This window comes from Carcharodon carcharias, chromosome 3 (genome assembly GCF_017639515.1).
Source record: "Carcharodon carcharias isolate sCarCar2 chromosome 3, sCarCar2.pri, whole genome shotgun sequence".
Classification (NCBI taxonomy): Eukaryota; Metazoa; Chordata; class Chondrichthyes; order Lamniformes; family Lamnidae; genus Carcharodon; species Carcharodon carcharias.
In genome coordinates, this window is record NC_054469.1 from 136,361,647 (window position 1) to 136,382,244 (window position 20,598).

The 20,598-nt window shown below is 42.4% G+C and overlaps 1 protein-coding gene across 1 annotated transcript in view; it reads right to left on the minus strand.

Annotated features, from left to right (window-relative positions):
* Positions 1-1,105: 1,105 nt before the first annotated feature.
* The window catches only part of LOC121276044 (solute carrier family 40 member 1-like), a 43,459-nt gene continuing 23,966 nt past the window's right edge, over positions 1,106-20,598 (minus strand). Inside the window, exons 7-10 of the mRNA XM_041183990.1 lie at positions 16,893-17,487; positions 16,765-16,841; positions 3,739-3,995; positions 1,106-1,243 (exon numbers count right to left, since the gene is read on the minus strand). Coding sequence (XP_041039924.1) covers positions 1,106-1,243; positions 3,739-3,995; positions 16,765-16,841; positions 16,893-17,487 — 1,067 coding nt within the window. The remainder of the gene's footprint in view (positions 1,244-3,738; positions 3,996-16,764; positions 16,842-16,892; positions 17,488-20,598) is intronic.

A 20,598-nucleotide genomic window follows, 5' to 3' on the forward strand; every position in this document is an offset into this window, starting at 1 on the left:
AGCAGGTTTTGGTAGAGCCCTCATGGGCTCCATAGACCAGAAGTCATCAGCCAAGAAAATCTCAGCGGTCAGAACAGGGTTGTAAGCAGCCTCTACCTCCTTTCGTGGTAGAAAAAAGAGAAATAAAACTTTGTAGTTACACAAGGGTATGCACAGGAATGTATGTTAAAATGTAAGCTTATTAATTTTTTGTTAAATCACTTTTTTTGCATCACTTTTCCATCTAGCCCATTCTTGATTACTATGTGAAAAGAAACCTTGGGCAGCCTTTTTCCCCCGTTAGGGTGGGTGCGCAGGAGCAGGCATTGGAAGGCGGATTCCCAATTAGTGCCCCCAGTTGGGGGCACACTGCCATTTTAAGTGGGCAGGCCAATTAAGGCCCACCCAGCACGACATCCGCTTTAAAGCACTGTGCACTCTCTGTGCGGGTGGGTGGACGGGCGGGCGGGAGATTCTCTGAGCCGGGAGTGTGTTTTTTGCACATGCATGCAAAAGAGCGCTCAGATCTCCCTGAGGCAAAGTTCTGCCTCAGGGAGGTCAATAGAAGTTATGAAAATTTTTTGAAGGGTAGAAAAAAATTTCCTGACATTTCCCCTCACGTGACACTGTCAATTTCTTTTATTTAAACATTTTATAAAAATTTTGATACCCTCATGAAACCTCATCCCGCCCGTGGATGAGGTTTCATGTTTTTTCTGAAGGACGCCTGGGCTCTTTGCAGGTCTATTAATCATTTCAATCATTTTTTTAATGGCCTTAATAGGCCGTTAACAGTTCGGCTGCGTGTCCGCCAAAATGAAAATCTAAATGACACGGAACGCATGCCCAGCGTCACCCCACATTATTTTACGCGTTGGTGAGCGGGACCTGCTCCCTGCTCACCGACCGGAAGATGCAGCCTCTTGTTTTGAGCAGGAAGACATGATTGGCGAGACCTTTGGGAGGATATGGAAGAGTGGCTGGTTGTTTGCAGGACTGCTTTCTCTCACTGGCATTGAAGTGGAAGGGGTGGTGATGGGAAGAGTGGCTGTTGGACGTGCTGTTGATATGGATCCATTGATACAACTTAAATGAACCTCGCATTAATAAGGGTATCTCTGGCATCTCAAGCAGCAATGTGAGCAGCTGGTGCTGTATTGTCCTCATCACATTCCTCTACTTTGTGTTCCTCTTCTTCCATGGTATCATCCAAAATGGATCTGAGCACTATGCCTTGTTCCTCCTGCAGGTCCAAACCTTGCTGCTGCACAATATTTAAGAGTGCATCACAGTATACTTATCAGCCATTGCACTCTTTACAGGATTGCAGTCCTTTTGGCAAGCAGCCACAGTGACCCCCAGTTTGCAATGGGCTCCTGTATGCTTCGCTGGGTAGTAACTTCCTCAGTTTCCAGAGAATTTCTTAAATCCACCACCAGCATTAAAGCCTAGTCCAAAGCCCACCACCCCCCATCCCGCCCCCCACATCTCCCAGGGTGCGAGATCCCTTCCCTGCCTAAAACTCTGGGACTTAACTCACTTCAGTGGCAATCCACGTTCATCGCCAAAAATGCTGGGACGTGGCAGGTGGAGCTGAGTTTTTAAAACTGCTTTTCTGAAAAGGTGTTATGGATAGGGGCACATCAATCGGAGGCAGACCCTGCGTACATTGTGCCCCCCCCCCCGCCTCCCCCCTCCCCCTCGCCCTCCCCCTCGCCCCCCCCCACCCCCCTCCCCCTCGCCCCCCCCCTCTCCCTCCCCCTCTCCCTCCCCCCTCTCCCTCCCTCCCTCCCCCTCTCCCTCCCTCCCTCCCCCCCTCGCCTCCCCCTCCTCTCCCTCCCCCCCCTCCTCCGCCCCCTCCTCCGCCCCCTCCCCCCCACCCCCCCGCCTCCTCTCCCTCCCCCCTCCTCTCCCTCCCCCCTCCCCCCCTCCCTCCCTCCCCCCTCCTCTCCCTCCCCCCTCCCCCCCCTCTCCCCCCCCTCCTCCCCTCCTCCCTCCCCCCTCCTCTCCCCCCCTCCTCCTCCTCTCCCCCCTCCCTCCCCCCTCCCTCCCTCCTCCTCTCCCCCCCTCCTCCCCCTCCCCCCCCTCCCTCCTCCCTCCCCCTCTCCCTCCTCCCCTCTCTCCCCCCCTCCCTCCCCTCCCTCCCTCCCTCCTCCTCCTCGTCCCCCCTCCTCCCCCCTCCCTCCCTCCTCCTCTCCCCCCTCCTCCCCCCTCCCTCCTCTCCCCCCTCCCTCCCCCCTCCTCCTCCCCCCTCCCTCCTCCTCCCCCTCTCCCTCCCCCCCTCCCCCTCCCCTCCTCCCTCCTCTCCCCCCCTCCCTCCCCTCCTCTCCCCCCCCTCCCTCCCTCCCTCCCCCTCCCCCCCCACCCCCCTCCCTCCCCCTCCCCCCCCCCCCCCCCCCTCTCCCCCCCCTCCCTCCCCTCCTCTCCCCCCCCTCCCTCCCCTCCTCTCCCCCCCCTCCCTCCCTCCCTCCCCCCCCCCTCCCCTCCCCCCCTCCCTTCCCCCCCCTCCCCTCCCCCTCCCCGCCCTCCCCTCTCCTTCCCTCCCCCCCCGCCCTCCCCTCTCCTTCCCTCCCCCCCCTCCCCTCCCCCCCTCCCCTCCCCCCTCCTTCCCTCCCCCCTCCCTCCTTCCCTCCCCTCCCCCTCCCCCTCCCCTCCCTCCCCCCCTCCTCCCTCCCTCCTCCCGCCGCCCCCCCTGCCTCCTCCCCCCCCCCCCCCCCACCTCCCTCCCCCCTCCCCTCCCCCGTCTGTCCCTGCCTGATGGGGCTTAAACGAACACTCCCCCTGCTGCTGGTGGCCTGGCGCACAAGGAAACTACAAAATAAATAAGGAAATCTACTTTTCTGGGCCTCTTCTGGCTCCAGCTCCTGGTTTCATCAAGATCTAACTTGCATGTTTAAATAAAAACTGCTGGTTTCATACGAGTATCCTTTGCACCTGCCAGGAGGATCAGAGTGAGAAGCCAACAGATTAGTCTCAGATTAGTCTCCAGTTCCACTTAAAATTCCCCTCATAGAACGTACAGAATATTGTTAAAAATTAGACACTGCAAATTATATTTTTGATTCAAAATGCCCAAAATGACAATTGCCATTATAAATGGAACAAGGCAAATTTTCCAGGAAGTCGTTGAGAGTTGCTGCAATTACTATTTCCTTCTGTCCCACCAACAGCGCCTTTGACCATAAATGTAAAAAATCTCAGGGTTTCATAAAATTACCAGAAAAAGGACTTTTTTCTTTACCTTTATGTAAACTGGTTACAAGACAATACTGATGCAACTTAAGAAAGCACAACTTGCATTCAACATGATCGATTAATGTATCTTCCTGATAAGCTGGAAGAATTGAGCTTTTGAAGTGCCATATAGTTTTGTTTTCTACACAGTTCCGTATCCATATGTAAAGTTTCTTCTGTCTTTACAGGCTGATTTATAAAGATTTAAATAATTAATTATTATAGAGTCTGCTGAAAATACTTTTATACATAAACTTTTGTTAGACACAGTAAAATATTTGCATTTATACTTCTACATGAGCGGAGGAAGTCAGGCAGAAGTTGAATACCTCAGAAACTGCTGTGTCACAATAGGAGGTAGAAAGAATTTGCATTTTCTTCTGGGAAAGTTTCACAAATATACGTTCTCGATTGGTCACTAGTGAAGTCTCAGATGAGTCCTGCTTCAGTATTGTATGCATCTTGTGACGCTTGGGGGAAATCAGTTTTTTCCATTTTACTAGTAGTCCTTTTCGCTTTTCTAACTTGCTCCAAAACCACCTGGGCATTACTTCTTTTTGCGTATATGAAATACACTGTGTGTCCAGCCATTACAAAAGTGACTGAGATAATAACCAACAGCCCGAAATATTGAGGGTTAGGAGCTGTCATAACCATAATGAAATGAAGCAGATCCATCAAATAGTTCATTGAACTCTGCACACCATTTACAATTCCTCGCTGGAATTCTGGAATACTCTCCTGCAGAAGTTGTGTTACTGTCAGGTCAAAAGTCCACAGACCTAAAAGGGAAACACAGTTTTGTAATCATGTTTTTGGTAAACTGATTGTTATGAATTGGCAGAACAGGTAGCTTGCATGATCTTATAGTTTACGTTTGTTGAGAACAAATCAATTAAATATTTAATCCCATATTTAGTGTAAATCAGTTCAACTAAGAATGTGACTCTGATAATTTCGCTTTTATTTTGCCCACGCATTATTAGAACACAACTGTGAAGCAAATTATATCAACAGGAATCATTGCCTTTAGCAGCCATGCAATTCCTCTACAATTCCATGATAGCAAATATAATTGAAATACATCATTCACGCAATCTATCTTCCTAAAAATCTATGTATAGCTTCAAGTTATGGCTGATAGAAATGTAACATGCAAGGGGTAGAAGGTTAAGGGTCATTCTATTGAAAATGTGTCTCTCATGGAAATTGACAAAAATATTAGTGAGAGCTGAGGCTAGCGGGGATCCCAAGGCAACACCATCTATTTGGGTGTACATGGGGCAGAATTTTACTCGTGTCAGGTAGGCTCGGCGATGATCGAGGCCGGAAGGCGATTTCACACTGGTGGACCAATTAAGGCCCACCCGGTATGAAAAGCAAGTGATTGCGCTCAGCACTGCCTGTGTGGGCGGTGGGGGCAGCAGTGCAAGTGGAGCGAGTGTGAAATTCTTGCATGCGCGCAAGTGCGCGCTTCATAATCTCCCTGAGGCACAGAGCTGCTTCGAGGGAAATGAAGGGTTATAGAAAAAAACTAAAGAAAATAAAAATGTCATGAAACATGTCCCCTCATGTGACTCTGTCACATGAGCAGGGGCATGTTATTAATTAGGTTTTAAAACTTTTATTTTATTTTATTTACTTTAGGAAACCTCATCCTGCCTGTGCATGAGGTTATCTTAAAACGTGCAAAGGCCACTTGGCCTTTTTGCCTGCCCGCCTACTGTAAGGTTGGATGGGCAGCAAAAAATTTAAGTTAATTGCTCCTTTAATGGCTTTAACAGGCCTTTTAATTGTCGGCGGGTGCGCTGCCAACTCTGGCACGTGCCAGTCAACCAAACCATTGAGCGACTGCACGTTGACGTTGGCATACTCGGCCAATGTTAATGCGCGTCATTTCACGCTCAAGCGGGTTGGGCACACGCTCGCCCGGTGAGCTAAAAATTTTGACCATTGTGTCACTGAAGCTGAACTCAACTGCGTGAATTGTTAATTTCGCAAGTTTACTGAATATAGATTCAGAAAATGGCAACACATGATATAGTGACGCAGCACAAATGTCTATGGAATCTGTTACAAATAGGGGAGAGTTAGGGGGTAATTTCCTCTTCTTCCCACTTCTCTGTTGACCGCAACAAGATGTATATCTGAGGAGTGTGTTTTATGACCCCCTTTCAGTGCTGTGACTTTGAAAAACAGACACAAAACAGGCTTTCTTGTAAATTTAAAAATCAAAAAGAAAAGATGAACATTTAGTAATCACAAAACCCGAAATGCAAAATGCAACAAACACTCACTCCCCAAACTCTCAGACACACACACATAGGAAATAGGTGATTTCTAGAAAACTAACATGCATTTAGATTACCAGAAAAGTAGGGCAGAAACAGGTCACTTTTTTACTGTCCTTAAGATGGTGGATGAAAATGTTGCAGTCCTCAAGGATTCTCTCCTGATTTCTTGATGGCAAATAGAGGTTGGAAGATTCTAGTTTTTAGTCTAAATCATAGTCCAGCCTCTGTAGTGAAGAAGTGTAATAGCAGGTAAAACGTATTAACCCCTTTTAATGCCTGAGGTGACTTCTAAACAGGGTTTGTTTTTTGCTGGACCTGGATCTCTTCCCTTGGGGTCTTTTTCCTTTCTTCGATCAACTGACTTTCCACCATTCAAAAAAATGTCAGTTATAGAATGTTTCGTAAATGTCATGATCGGTTTCCCTGTCATGTGACCATGGCGTTAGCTTTCCATTGTCCACATATCAACATTTAGGACCAGAATCACATTTGATGCAATTGTAATATCTCTCCGCCAGAAAAAAAATGAAATTCCCTGACATTTCATTTTTGTTATATCACAGAACTTTAAAAAATAGCGTAAAACACAAAATAGTAATCATTCAAACAGATTCATTCCCATGCACTTCTCACGGTCATAGTCATTGAACTTTTCGCAACATGCTTGTAACATGTTGTTCATTTTAGACAAACAGAAGATTCTTTTTGCGATACAAGAGTCCATAAAGCAAACACTAAGGGCAGAATTTTGCTCTTGGCAGGTGCAGTCAATCAGGAGTAGACCGTGATTTCAATTAAGGCCCGCCCAGCATGAAACACAAGTGGCAGTGCTCAGCGCATGCCTGTGCCGGGGAGGGGGGGAGTGCCGAGCACGAGCTTTGTGCATGCGTGCGTGCGAGTGCTTCATAATCCCCCTGAGGCACAGAACTGCCTCAGGGAGTTAAAGAGTTATTAAAAAAGAAAAATGAAGAGAATGAAAATGCAATAAAACATGTCCCCTCATGTGACTCTTATTAATTCAATTTTAAAGCTTTTATTTTATCTTTATTTGCTTTTGGAAACCTCATCCCGCTCATGGATGAGGTTTCCAAAAAACGCAAAGGCAGCTTGGCCTTTTCGCCTGCCTGCTAAACCGTTAGGTTGGATAGGCACTGAAAAATTTAAGTTAATTGATTACTTAATGGCCTTAACAGGCCTTTTAATTGTCAGCAGGTGCGCTGCCAGCTCCGGTGCATGCCCGCTGCCCGAACTATCGTGCGACTGCGCTTTGATGTCAACAAACTCAGCCGACGTCAACGTGCGTCATTTCACGCTCGAGCGGGTCGGGCGCGTGCCCGCCCGCTGAGTGAAAATTTCTGCCCCACATACTATCCAATAATTTAACATCAGAATTAGGGTGAGATAAACATGAATTAACAGGCAAACTGTGGTTACTACCAAGTGGCAGATAAAGCCAAAACAGAACCCACAAATTCTCTCAGCAACCCACCCCAGACCTCAGTGATCACTTCACTTTGTAGTCATAAAAATCCTTCAGGCATTGTTTTTCTCACAAAGGACCCCAGCTTCTCTCCTTTAGAGATTTAGCCACAGATTTTATCCTCCCAAAAAGGCGCACTTATTCCAATCCCTCTCAGACCTGCTCCAAGGTTCAGCCTTCTTGGCTCTTCTTTTCAGCTGCACTGATCAACCACTGCCTATCAATTGCTATTCACTGATCTCTGGCCTCCTTGAGGACCCAGCTTCCACCACTGCACTGAGTTATTACTGCTCACAAGGGGATTCCCTAAGCCCCAAATTCTCAGCAGCACTGAGCAATTACTGCTCCTGGGCCTCTCTGAGCCACAACTGTAGGGAGCTAACCACAGCACTTCAGCTGAATGCAGCTGGCAACCTTCTGCTGCCCCTCCAGCTCCAGACTATTAAATCTTACAACAGAGTCAGCCCCTGTTTTGGGCCATTTTTGAATGTATCAAGCTTAGTACTTCAAATGTTACAATCTCCAGTCAACCACCCCTCAAGTGCTAATTTAAAAAAAAACATGCAGACAAAAATCAAAAAATATAGATTCGCTCAGACTTCTCACCTTGGGAAAAAGAAAGCTTCATCATAGTGACAGTTTCTTTGCAATAGCTTTGAAAATACAAGTTCTTAGCACCATAAACTTTTCACAAATAGATTACTTACTGTACAACCTTTTCATTTTTCACAATTTCATATTCAGAACTTAGTAAGCACATGTCAGAAGTAGGATTAGCAGAATTTAAACATCATAGAATTATCATAACACAAAGCCTCTGTTTTCTCCAATGCCTTTTCTTTAACTCTGCAAAGAATTTTAAGCCCACAAATTGTCACCCTCTTCTTTAGCTGTAGGCGTATCTCTGTTTTTAACTTCGTTTTCTAAACTCAAAAGTTGTAAATTCTCTTTTTAAGACACTTAGTTCAAAATGGCTTCTTTGTGAACCAACAACTCATTCCTTCTTTGAACAAAATCTATTTAGGCTGTTCCAAGAATCTCACTGAGGTGCTTTATACATTCAAACAAAAGGGTTTGATATTCCAGTTTGTTTTGATCTTTGAACATTTTAACATCTTTCAGTTTCTCCTAATCCCATTCAGAACCTGTCTTACTTAATTCTTTTCAAGCAATATCAATAGCTTCCTCAATTTGGACTTTTATTTTATTTTCTAACATTTGAAATCTTACACACAATTCACAAACCACATTTTCCAATCTTTAGGGTTTTAAATGTTTTTTTTTTCTGAACTGTCCACTTGCCTGGATTCCTGCTGCTGTATTCTGTGTCTCACTGGCTAATTTGGTAGTCACTTTTAGTCTTTCCTGTTGGAAATTTTTATTTTGAAATTCTGCAAGTACTTTTACAGCCTCTGTATTGTCCATTACTGAGGTGGACACATCAGTATTTTCACTTGAATCAATTCTTTGCTCAACTGGATCACAAATAGGTAAGGAGTTTTTACTCACAGGAACAAACTTGGAACTGTGGCACCCCATCCCAGATGGTGGAAAAACTATTCTGCCCCTATATCATTTCCCAATATAAAATCAAGAGTTTAACTGTAATTTAGAAACAATTCCAACTGCATAAGTCTCCTTATCAGAGGACAATTTAATTTTGCTCTACACGATGGGATAGACACACACTTGCTAACAACACCCTCTATTATGTGAGAAATTGATTTATATTTTTGGGGAATCTTATGTTATTCTGTGGCAAAGGCTGTATGTGCATGTGTATGATTTAACTAAGCTAGGCAGAGGTTAATAGGAGACAGGTTGTTTGGGGTGGTTTAAAAGATGAAAATGAGATACCAGTGAATAGGTTAGATCTAACATCTGAATTTTTAGAAAAGTTCAGAGTTTGTTTGAATATCAAAAGGAAATCAGAGGTCACAAGAAACATGTTTGCATCTTGTAGGAGTTCCATAGGTAATTATGAGGGTAATATTATATTTTATTGACCCAAAAGCAAAGACAAGACGGAAAAATGAAAGATATTATATTTGAAAGGATTTAAGTTTCAAAGAGGAGTGAGAACAATGGAACCAGAGATGAAGGGGAAAAAAGGTATTTTACAGTGGGTGTGGAGGGCTGTTTGAGCTGTGAGCTGAGAGATGTAGCAGCTGGAGCTGTGGGCTGGGAGAGGATGCAGTTTGAATCAACTATCCACTCAAGCCAGAACAGTCTAGGGCTGCAAGAAGTGGTTTTATTCTGAAGTTTGGTTTTCCACGAGTGGAAAACAGTTACAGGTCACATGATATGTCTTTACTAAAGCATTAGCAGTTTGCCTTGGGTAATATATCTGGATTTGTTAATAGTTAAACATCTATAAGGGAGTGTCACCTGGAAGGTCTTTACTTGTGGGTCTGACCAAGTAGAGAGTCTTTCTGGGGAAAAATGTTGTAGGACTAAGTTTAACTGTGTAACTGTAATCTTGTGTGCTTAAGTTTTCTTTTATTCTTGTTAATAAAACTTCTACTTTTATTTTTTTAAATCCCAGAAGTGTTACTGGACTTCTTGTTGCTGAGATCAGTATGACTTCTTCTCATTTTCAGAATACAAAAAAAAAGGTATAGCCCTTAAGCCAAGTTTCCCTCTGGGATTTGGTTTGTAAGCAATTAATACCAGCTGTAATCATAACACAGTATACATTTTTATTCAGCAAACTTCTGAAGAAAGGTCGAAATCCTTTGCTAACAATAAACTCTGAGCCAAATCAGTATCTCTCTGAGTAACAATTTTTCTAGGCTCTTTCTTGGACAAAAATAGAGTGACTTCCCCTTATAATCCTTTGTCTCTCTGTCTATTTCCACTGTAAAAACTTTAGAAGCAACGCGTTTCCCAGAAGCTTCACTTTCTGGTGCAGCTTTCTCTGTGAAAATTCCTGCTATTTGCACAAGTGCCAATGATTTAGGCTTTAAGCTCCAATAATTTGCCATTTTATGACAGTGAAACCATGCCAGTCTTCCATGCTATCTTTTTGAACACCTTGGAGAGAATCAGCTTTTTCCTTCTTGCTATCCCCTTCACTATCTTTTGAAGCCTGTTCATTTGCATTTAGCCTACTGTTCCAACTCCTGTGTGGATTTACAAATGGAGATCTATTGACCCCTAGGTGCCTATGTGATATATCATACCTATCTGCCAGAATTGCCATTTCCCTTATTTTAGAAATCTTGCTGTCTTCCAGGTATGACCTGATGGCTATTGGGATGTTTTTAAATTTCTCTAACTACCTCCCATAAGTTCTCATAAGATGGGTCTAATTTTAGAGACCTCATCCAGCGATCAAAACCATGGGGAGAATTTAATTATTAAATCCTTCATGAAACCTTATCTCGCCCGTGGATGAGGTTTCATGAAAAACGCAAAGGCCGCTTTGGCTCTTCGCCTGTCCACCAACCTTAAGGTTGGACGGACAGCCCTGTTAATTATGTAAATAGGTTTTTAAATGGCCTTAACAAACCCCAATTTTCTCACCAAAGCCTCTCCAGTAAAACTTATTCCATGTGAATGAGACAAAATGTATTCCACCAGAGGTTTCTTACTGCTGTAATATGGAACACTCCCCTCTAATGTACCCAATATTTCATCAATTACCTAGCGCACAAATGGAAGGAATTAGCACTCACATTTCAATGTTGTTAGAGTTAGGAAATTGATGGTAAGCAAGCATTATACTGTGTTCTTGCCAATGCTGGCCTCTAGCACAGGCTTATTGCTGCCATAAACCTTCATGCTGACAAAAACGTCTTGACTTTTAACTTATTTTTTCTGACATCCACTGAATCATCAACACCCAAAAACATCTTTCAAAAGTATTTTGATACTTGTTACTAAGACTGAACCAAACCACTTTGCACATTAGAGAACATCTCCAAAAACTAGCATTATATGTTTTCATTACAGTTGCTTGGTAGTACAGAACTTGAACATTGCTGAAAAGAGGCATGTTGCCAAAGCTTTCCATCTTGCACTCATCAGGACAAATGCAAGAATACCAAATTTCAAACAAACAATCACAACAATTTATATCACAGGAGAAAAGGGGTGCTGATACATTGGCAAGTCAACTCCAATTGACCAAGGTGTTGCCATGGAGAAAGCAACAGAGAGCTATAGGGTCCCCATGTTTCTGGGTAATTAAAAACGTGCAACATATTCCTTTTGTTTGCAGAGAATGCATCCCTGTGTACGAATAAATGTCGCTTCTAGCAAGGGTAAAATATACCATGGACAGGATTTTGCCCTTGGCGGAGGTGCTCGGCTGGGGTGGGCAGTCGGTGCCACACCATCATTTTACGCGAGCGAGGCAATTAAGGCCCGCCCAGCATGCAATGCAAGTGGCAGCACTGCCTGTGCGGGTGAGAGGAGTGGTGGGGGCTAGCGTGAACTTCGTGCATGCGCACGAAAGAGCACTTTAATCTCCCTGAGGCATGGAGCTGCCTCAGGAAGATGATGTGCTGTTTAAAAATAACTAAGTGAACAGAATTAAAATATCATAAAACAAGTCCCCTCATGTGACTCTTTTGTTTGATTCAATCAGCTAATCCTTGGGATGTATGGCCTACATACCTGGCATCATAAATGATGTTGCTGAATTGTGTGCTTTAGCAACATGTCTCTCTTTTCAGCAGTCTTCAAGTTTTCATAATTAGCATTAATGAACATGATTGTTTTAATATAATTTCCTGGAATGTGAATGCAGGGTCATATGATAGTACATCAAATTGTACAGACTTATATGTACTTAGAAATGATATTTAAAATGTCAGATCAGTCTGAAAAAAATAAAATTGATCCAATTGAAAAGTATTTTTCCATAGGTTAATCCAATGTGATCTATTAACATTGTCACTATGAGGGATCTTCAGTAGGTGCACAGCTGTTCTTCACCCAAATTGATTTTAGTCAGGCCAAGTAGTACCAAGATATTTTCCCACAGGGAGAGAAAATCAGACATGGAGTCAATTTATACACTTCCTACTAGCCAGATAGCACCAGTGATACGATGCATTGAGCCATTTCAATGTACTTTATCATGAATCGATTGGATACTAATTTGTTCACTTCTTCTCCCATTTCCCTATCTCAGCTATGCCACAATTGAGTGGTATGCAGCAGAAGCATGGCAATCCGATACAAGGAGGGAAGCAAGCTGGAGAGTCATCGCTTATCAGTTCCTGCAAACCTTCGTATGGCAAATGTCTATAGTTTCCATGTAAGAAAACAGCAAAATTGTGTTTTTATGTAGATATACTGGATAATTGGTTACTCATGTCTCTACAGCCTGAGTTGCAGAACCACTGGAGGTAAAAAAAAAGATAGAATATCCAAAAAGAGTTGGAAATTTGAAGCACCAAGACCAAAGGAGAATTTTCAACTCTGGAATGAAGAAGAGCTCAGGCCCAGATTGAGAGGGGAGAGGCCCTTATTGGGAAAATTTCTTGCAGAGATTTTTCATGTTGGATTATTTAGATTTCAATGCACAATACTTAATTTATGATATAAACATGGCTACATAGCCAGCTGGAAGAAAAATCAAGTTGGTAGTTGTAATCACTTTAGAAATAAAATTAAGGAATGTAATTCATTCAACTTGCAGCATTTCCATTTGTTGCTTTTCCTTGGGATCTTTCCTGATCTCTCTTTCAGTATTTCAGTACAGTTAAGATTAAAAGATCACAAGAAATAGGAGAGGGGTAAGCTATTCGGCCCCTCTAACCTGCTTGGCAATTTAATAAAATCAGGGCTGATTGGACTGTGGCCTTAAGTCCACACTCCTGCCTGCCTCCCTTAATCCTGGACTTCCTTGTAGCTAAAAAAAATGTCTAACTCAATCTTGAATGTATTCAATGACCCAGCCTCCACTGCACTCTTGGGAAGAGAAATCCAAAGCATAATGGCCATGTGAGAAAATAAATTCCTCCTCATCTCTGGCTTAAAGGGAGACCTCTTATTTTTAAAACTGTGCCTTCTAGTTCAGATTCCCCCATGAGGGGAACCATCCTCTCAACATTTAACCTGTCAAGCCCCCTCAGAATCTTATATCTTTCAATAAGATTACCTCTCATTCTTCTAAACCCCGTTGAGGATAGACCCAACCTACTCAGTCTTTCCTCATAAGACAACCCCTTCATCCCAGGAATCAGCCTAGTGAACCTTCCCTGAACTGCTTCCAACACAGACATATACCTCCTTAAGTAAAGAGACCAAAACTCTACGCAGTGCTGTAGGTGCAGTCCCATCAGTGTCCTGTACAGTTGTAGCAAGACTTCCCTACTTTTATACTCCATCCCTCTTGTGATAAAGGCCAACATTCCATTTGCCTTCCTAATTATTTGCTGTACATGCAAGCTAACATTTTGTGATTCATGTACGAGGACACCCAGATCCCTCTACGTCGCAGCATTTTGTAGTCTCTATTTAAATAATATTATGCTTTTCTATTCTTCCCATTAAAGTGGACAATTCATATTTTCCCACCAGCTGCCAAATTTTTGCCCACTCACTTAACCTATCTTCAGCCTTCCTCACAACTTTCTTTCCCACCTATCTTCATATCATCAGCAAATTTGGCTATAATACATTCAGTTCCTTCATCCTAGTAATTAATATATTGAGTGTAAATAGTTGAGGGTCCAGCACTGAGCGCTACAGCAATCCATTAGTTACAGCTTGCCAACCTGAAAACTACCCATTTATCCAGACTCTCTCTGAAGGATTTTCCCTTCAGTGATTTGCGGGTGGGGCCCATTCACCGAGGGGAAAATGACGCGGGACGACGTCGGGAGGAACCCCCGACGTCATCCCGATCCATTTAAATCTTCAAGAAATCTTCGGGCGGACAGCAAAATCAGCTGTTTAATTAAGGTATTAATTAATTAAGGCTAATTTAAGGCCATTAACAGGCTAATTAACCTTGTTAAAGGCCCTGCCCATCCAAGCTTAAGGCTGGAGGGCAGGCCAGGAGCCCCAGCGGGCTCCAGATTATTCATGAAGCTTCATGTCGGGGTGAAGTTTCATGTCCGTTTTTAAAAATTTAATAAACTATATGTGTTTCTTATTAACATGTGCCATCTCGTGACATTGTCACGTTAATAATTTTAATATTTCTCTATTTTTTGACTTTTCTTACCTGTCAGTAAACTCCCTGAGACAGCACTTTGCCTCAGGGAGCAGTGCACTCTTTCGAGCACATGTGCGAAAGAGCACACTTTGACAATTGGGAATCTCCCCACCCAACCCCCCACACAGGAAGCGCATAGCGCTTCCTGTCGGGCAGGCCGCTGGGCAGGCCTTAATTGGCCCGCCCACTCAAAATGCAGCGGGCCCTGTTTCGGCAGCGGGGGTCGGCTGCCCGCCTGCCACCGAGCTGGTGGGGCCCACTCACCCATCAAGGGTTAAATTCTGCCCTCTGTTTCCTGTTGGTTAGCCAATCCTCTATCCATGCTAATATAGTATCTGCAACACCATGAGCTCTTATCTTGTGTAATAACCATTTAAGTGGCACATTATCAAATGCCTTTTGGAAATCTAAATGCACTGTATCCATTGGTTCCTCTTTATCCACCAGTTCTCCTTTATCCACCCTGTTTGTTACACCCTCAAAGAGCTCAAATAAAGTTGTCAAACACCATTTCCCTTTCATAAAACTATGCTGATTTTGCCCAATTGTATTACGATTTTGTAGAAGTTCTGTTATTGCTTAATAATTGATTCCGGCATTTTCCCAATGACAGATAAAGACTATCTGGCATAGTTTTCTGCTTTCTGTCTTTGTTCTTGAATAGGGTACTGCGTTTGCAGTTTTCCAATCCACTGGGGCCTTTCCAGAACCTAAGGAACTTTGGAAGATTACAACCAACACATCCACATGAAGAGCAAATCCACTGTCTCTAGAGCCTAGATACAGGCCATCAGGTCCCCAGGACTTGCCTGTCTTCAGTCCCATTAGTTTTCCTATTACTGTTTCTTTAGTGATCGTGATTGTTTTAAGTTCTTCCTTTCCTTTTGCCTCCTGATTTTCTACTATTCTTGGGATGCTTTTTGTGTCTTCTACTGTAAAGATGGATACAAATTACTTGTTCAAAGTCTTTGCCATTTTCTCGTTTCCCATTATTGATTCCAAGTCTAATGATCTAAGCAATCAATGTTTACTTTAGCTACTCTTTTTCCATTGTATGTACTTGTGGAAGTGTTTACTGCCACTGCCTGTTTTTATATTTCTAGCTAGTTTAATCCCATACTCTAATCTCCCCCTTTACTTTTGTCACCCTTTTCTGGCTTCTAAAATTTTCCCCATCTTCTGGTCTACCACTAATCTTCACATAATTATACGCCTTTTCTTTCAATTTGATACCATCCTTAACTTCCTTTGTTAGCCATGGCTGGTGCATCCTTCTCACAGAGTATTTCTTTCTCAATGGAATATATCTTTGTTAAGAGTTATGAAATATCTCCTTAAAGGTCTGATATTCATTCTCTAGCATCTTACCTTTTAACCTATTTTTCCAGTCCATTTTAGCCAACTCTGTCTTTATGCACATGGAAATCACCTTTATTTAAGTTTAAGGCCTTGGTTCAGGCTCAAATTTCTCACCCTCAAACTGAATGTGAAATTCTATCATGTTATGATCGCTCTTGCCTAAAGGATCCTTCACTATAAGGTTACTAAATAACCCTGTCTCATTACACATTACTAAGTCTAAAAGACCTTTTAACCTATTTTCTCAGTCCATTTTAGCCAACTTTGTTTTTATGCACTTGAAAATCACTTTTATTTAAGTTTAAGGCCTTAGTTCAGGCCCAAATTTCTCACCCTCAAACTGAATGTGAAATTCTACCATGTTATGATCACTCTTGCTCAGAGGATCCTTCACTATAAGGTTACTTAATAACCCTGTCTCATTACACATTGCCAGTCTAAAATAGCTTGCTCCCTGGCTGGTTCCAGGTCATATTGTTCAAAGGAACTTTCCTAAATACACTCTATGCACTCATCTTCCATCCTACCTTTGGCAATTTGATTCCTCCAATCTATATGAAAATTAAAATTGCCCACAACTGTTGCAGCACCTTTCTTATTAGCCTCCATTATTTATTGTTTTATATGCTGTCCTACAGTGTTTTTGCAGTATTAAGTTTCTTACTTAATCAGAAAAGCACAATATTTAATTATTTTCCTTTGTGGACAGATTGAATGTGGTATCCTAACACATATAATGTGCCACATGCCACATCCAAGTTTTTAATCATATACACTGCTGCATACTAGTATGTATACCATACCCAAGCACAGAATTATGTGCATTATGGAAAAATAGATACTGCTGTCAATAACTGTCCAGGAAGAAGAGAGATAGACACCAGTAGAACATTAAAGTAGCAAGGCGTCAAGTGTGGTCGGTGGTGGAGAAGGCAGGTGAGAAGGAGAGAACATTGGCAAAAGAATGGCAAAGCTTGAGAGCATGGTTTCATAATTGCAATTTCCCACATTCTGACCTTTGCTGGCTGGAGCTGGCGAGTATGGACCAGTCATTTATACGCATAGGTCGAGGAAATAATAGACTAGTTCAAATTATCAGATCAGGTGGCTTTTGCATATCACTCTGCAACCTGTTGGAAAGTGGCAGGAAAAGGAGGACAAAAACAGAACAGAAAATATTTCCTTTTTTTAAAAAAAAGCACCAATTGCTTAATAAACAGATGGTGAATTCATTATAAACTCACCTATTCTTGCAGATATAACACCAGAGAAAAGTAAACTAATGGAGACATAGGAGTCTGGATAATTCCCAGCCGGGAGACTGTCATACAGCAAGCTGTTATTTGTCCAGTGAATAGAAGAACGGTCTGACAGCAAAGGCTGATTCATATTTGAGCTAGGCAGGTAAGAATGCAATTGATTCACCTCTGTGTCTGGAACAGTCTGGTTCATTAATGAAAAATTAGTATGTGGAGACATTGGGTTGCTGCTCAAATCAAAGGGACTGCCAGGTGCAGAAACTGAAAACACACAAAGTAACAAGCAACCTAAGTGCAGACAACTGGATATGATTCCTGTAGATACCAGGCCATAATATTTCCGTAACATAGTGAACAAAACTGTGCCCATTAGTCCAGTGATGGTAGAAATGCCCATGAGGAGGCTAAGTAGTGAGCCACTAATGCCTTGTGTGAAGGCATAACCTGTGGTGATACAGTCAAATCCCAAAACTGTGGTGTACATAAACGCTAAACTCATTCCAGTGAGGAAGACTGATTGCTGGTAGTATACATTCCAACCGGTTTTGCTGATGTACAGCATCCTCTGTATCCATTGTAGCACAGTATAAATCCCCAGAAAGTTTTGCTGAACGGGTAACCTGGCATTCTTGTCCAAATCTGTCGTGGAGTTTGGGGTCATTTCTGATCTGCTGTTACATCCATGTATGGGGTATTGCTGCTGAGCATCTATTAACAACATAATATTAAACAAGCTAACATAGAGTTATGACAAACTTTCCATTGCTTTCAAGCTATCTTTCTCTACAATATATATTAATAATTGGGGACAGAAATATTCTTAATACAATTAAACAGCAATCTCATGAAGTTTGTTTTGAACAATTGTCAGGACGATATAATAATTCTCATAATGTTATTGGAATTTATTGTAGAGTAATAGTAGGGCCTGTGTCTATGGGTCCATGTCTGTGTGTGGGTGTGTGTGACTTAATTGAATTAAAGGCAGCTGGTCTAAAGGTTTTGATGTGTTAGAAGATAAGCTAGATTTGAAATGTAGAGTAGGTAAACATAGGGGTAAAGGGAACATTTGCATTTTAAAATAAACCAGACCAGATTGATTTCAAAGGAGGGGTGAAATGTGACACCTAGTCAGGAGAAGTAAGAAACAGTGTGTTTATTTTTCTCAAAGATTACTGGTAAAATTGGTACTATGAGAGATTTTTATTATCAGAGAGGTGAAGTCCAAAGACATGGTGAAACAATGGGAATTGTATTCAATGGGGAAAATATGTATAAAGGAGCGAAGGTTGTGTGGAAGGGAAGGAATTCTAAGACCTAACAAGTGTGAAATGCCTTCAGCATCTAAGCTTAAGCTACTGTCTGCAAAGAACTGAAGTTAAGAAAACTCACTTTGAATTGGATTGTTTAGGGTATCATGTTTCTTTGCCTGGATCTTTTAAAATCTATGGGCAGAAATTTGCAGTGAGCGGGCGGGTGCGCGCCTGACCTGCTCAAGCATAAAATGACGCACGATGACGTTGGGCAAGCATTCCGACATCATCGCACACTCACGCGATATTTTGGTTGATGGGTGCACGCGTGAGTCAGTTGCGCGTCTGCCGACAATTAACAGGCCTATTAAGGCCATTAAAGTTATAATTGAATGAAATTTTTTGCTGCCCGTCCAACCTAACGGTTGGTGGGCAGGTGAAAAGGCCAAGCGGCCTTTGGATTTTTTAGGAAACCACATCTTCAGGCGGGGTGAGGTTTCCAACAGCAAATAAAAATTAAATAAAAATGTTTAAATTTTATTTATAACACGTCCCTGCTCATGTGCCTCAGGAAGCTTTCACTGCACGCACTCACAAACTTATGTGCTCGCTCTCCTCCCACCCCTACCCTGCAACACTGAGTGCTGCAGCACACATTTCATGCTGGCTGCCCGTTAATTGAACAGCCAACATGAAACCAATGTCGGGGCCCGATCGTGGGCAGCAGTCGGTCTTGCGGCCACTCCCGGCCCACCCAACGAGGGGAAAATCCTGCCCTACATGTCTTACCGTTGCCTTAATACAAGTGTAACTGGGAGTTAGATTAGTTAGGTGATTTAGAAATTATCATTGTAGTAATTTGTAGATCTATGTGTGTACTCAAAATCATTTCTATTAATAAAGATTTAATTTAGTTTTGTAAGAAACCTATAAAACTCGGTGATCTTATAACTACTGAATTCAATGTACACATCTCAAAATTTATACAAATTGCAAAACAGTTGTGGCATTTGTTTCAAGTTTCCCTCTGGGATTTAAGCAGCTCAGATTTACTATTGGCTGTGCCATAACAAGGATGGGGGCTCATCTGGGATATATTTAAGATTCCTTGATTGGTTTGGAGTTGGTGAATCTTAAGGTTATGAGTACAAGAAGCACTTTGAATTCAGGAATAGGTGTGAGTTTTTTTTTTTAAGTGCTGAGACTGCAATATGGCTTTGGCAGTTGCTAAGACTTGTCTAGAGCTGAAGTTATAACTTTGGCTGGTTTACAAACAGTAAATGAAGTTAAGTTAATGGAATTGGTGGATCAGTTACAGTTGGGATTACCTGCAGGGGCCAGGAAAGCATTGAAGGTACAGCATAGCATTTAAGGTTGGAAGTGACATCTGACACTAGTGAGTCACAGCTGGAGGTAGTGAGACTTCAGTTAGAAATGAAGATGCTTCAACTTGAACAAGCAAAGGGAATGAAAAAACCTGAGCTAGAGACAGCAGAAAAGGAAAGGGCAGAAAAAGAAAAAGAAAGGGCATTTCAAAGGGAGCAAGCAGAAAGGCAGGAGAAAGAAAGGAAGTTGGAACTGGAATTCCAGTCAAGAAAGAAGGATAAAGAAAGAGAAAGGCAAGGGAAAGAGAGAAGGAAAGAGCAAGGATATACCAACTTAAAAGGCTGAAAGTTTAAAAACAGTTCTCAAGTTCTGAGGAAAGTTCTGATGAAAAACCCTTTAATCTAAACCCAGTGGGAGATATTTAGATTTGTACATGCCCTTCCAAAGTTTGAGGAAAGGGATGTGGAAGCATTCTTCCTTTCATTTGAGAAGATAGCTAAACAAATGAAATGGCCGCAGGAAAACTGGACATTGTTGTTACAATCCAGGTTGTTGGGTAGAGCACATGAGGTTTATGCTTCACTGTCAGAAGAAATGTTGGTGAACTATGATGTGGTAAAAAAGGCTATTTTGAATGCATACAAGCTGGTTCCTGAGACATGCAGTTAGAAATTTAGGAGTATGAGAAAACAGCCTGGGCAAACTTATATTGAGTTTGAGAGAATAAAGCAAAATAATTTTGACCAGTGGATACAGGCATTAAAGATAGAGACAATAAATGCAACTCTTAGAGGGGTTATTCTTTTGAAAGAATTTAAAGATTCAGTCCCTTCGGTAGTGAAAACTCATGTGAAAGAACAGAGGGTTGATTCTGTAAGACAAGCAGCAGAGATAGCCGATGATTATGAGTTAGTTCATAGAGCTAAACCTTTTCTCGGTCACCCTTTCAGATTGGAAAAGGATAAAAAGTGGGAAAATGAAAGGAAGGCAGGTAGTCAGGGAACAGGAGGTGTAGCTGGAAGTTCCCAGGAAGTTTTTTCTCAGAATAAAAAGGAAGGTGTTGAGGATAGAAGTGGCATTCAAAAATTGAAGCGTTTTCATTGTAATAAAGTTGGACATGTGAAATCATTGTGCTGGAAATTGCAGGGAAAATCTGTTGGAATTATAGGGTTACAGAAAAGTTCTTGAAATAAAATTACTGTGAGTTCTGAGGTTCAGGCATTGGAAAAACCAGTGGCTT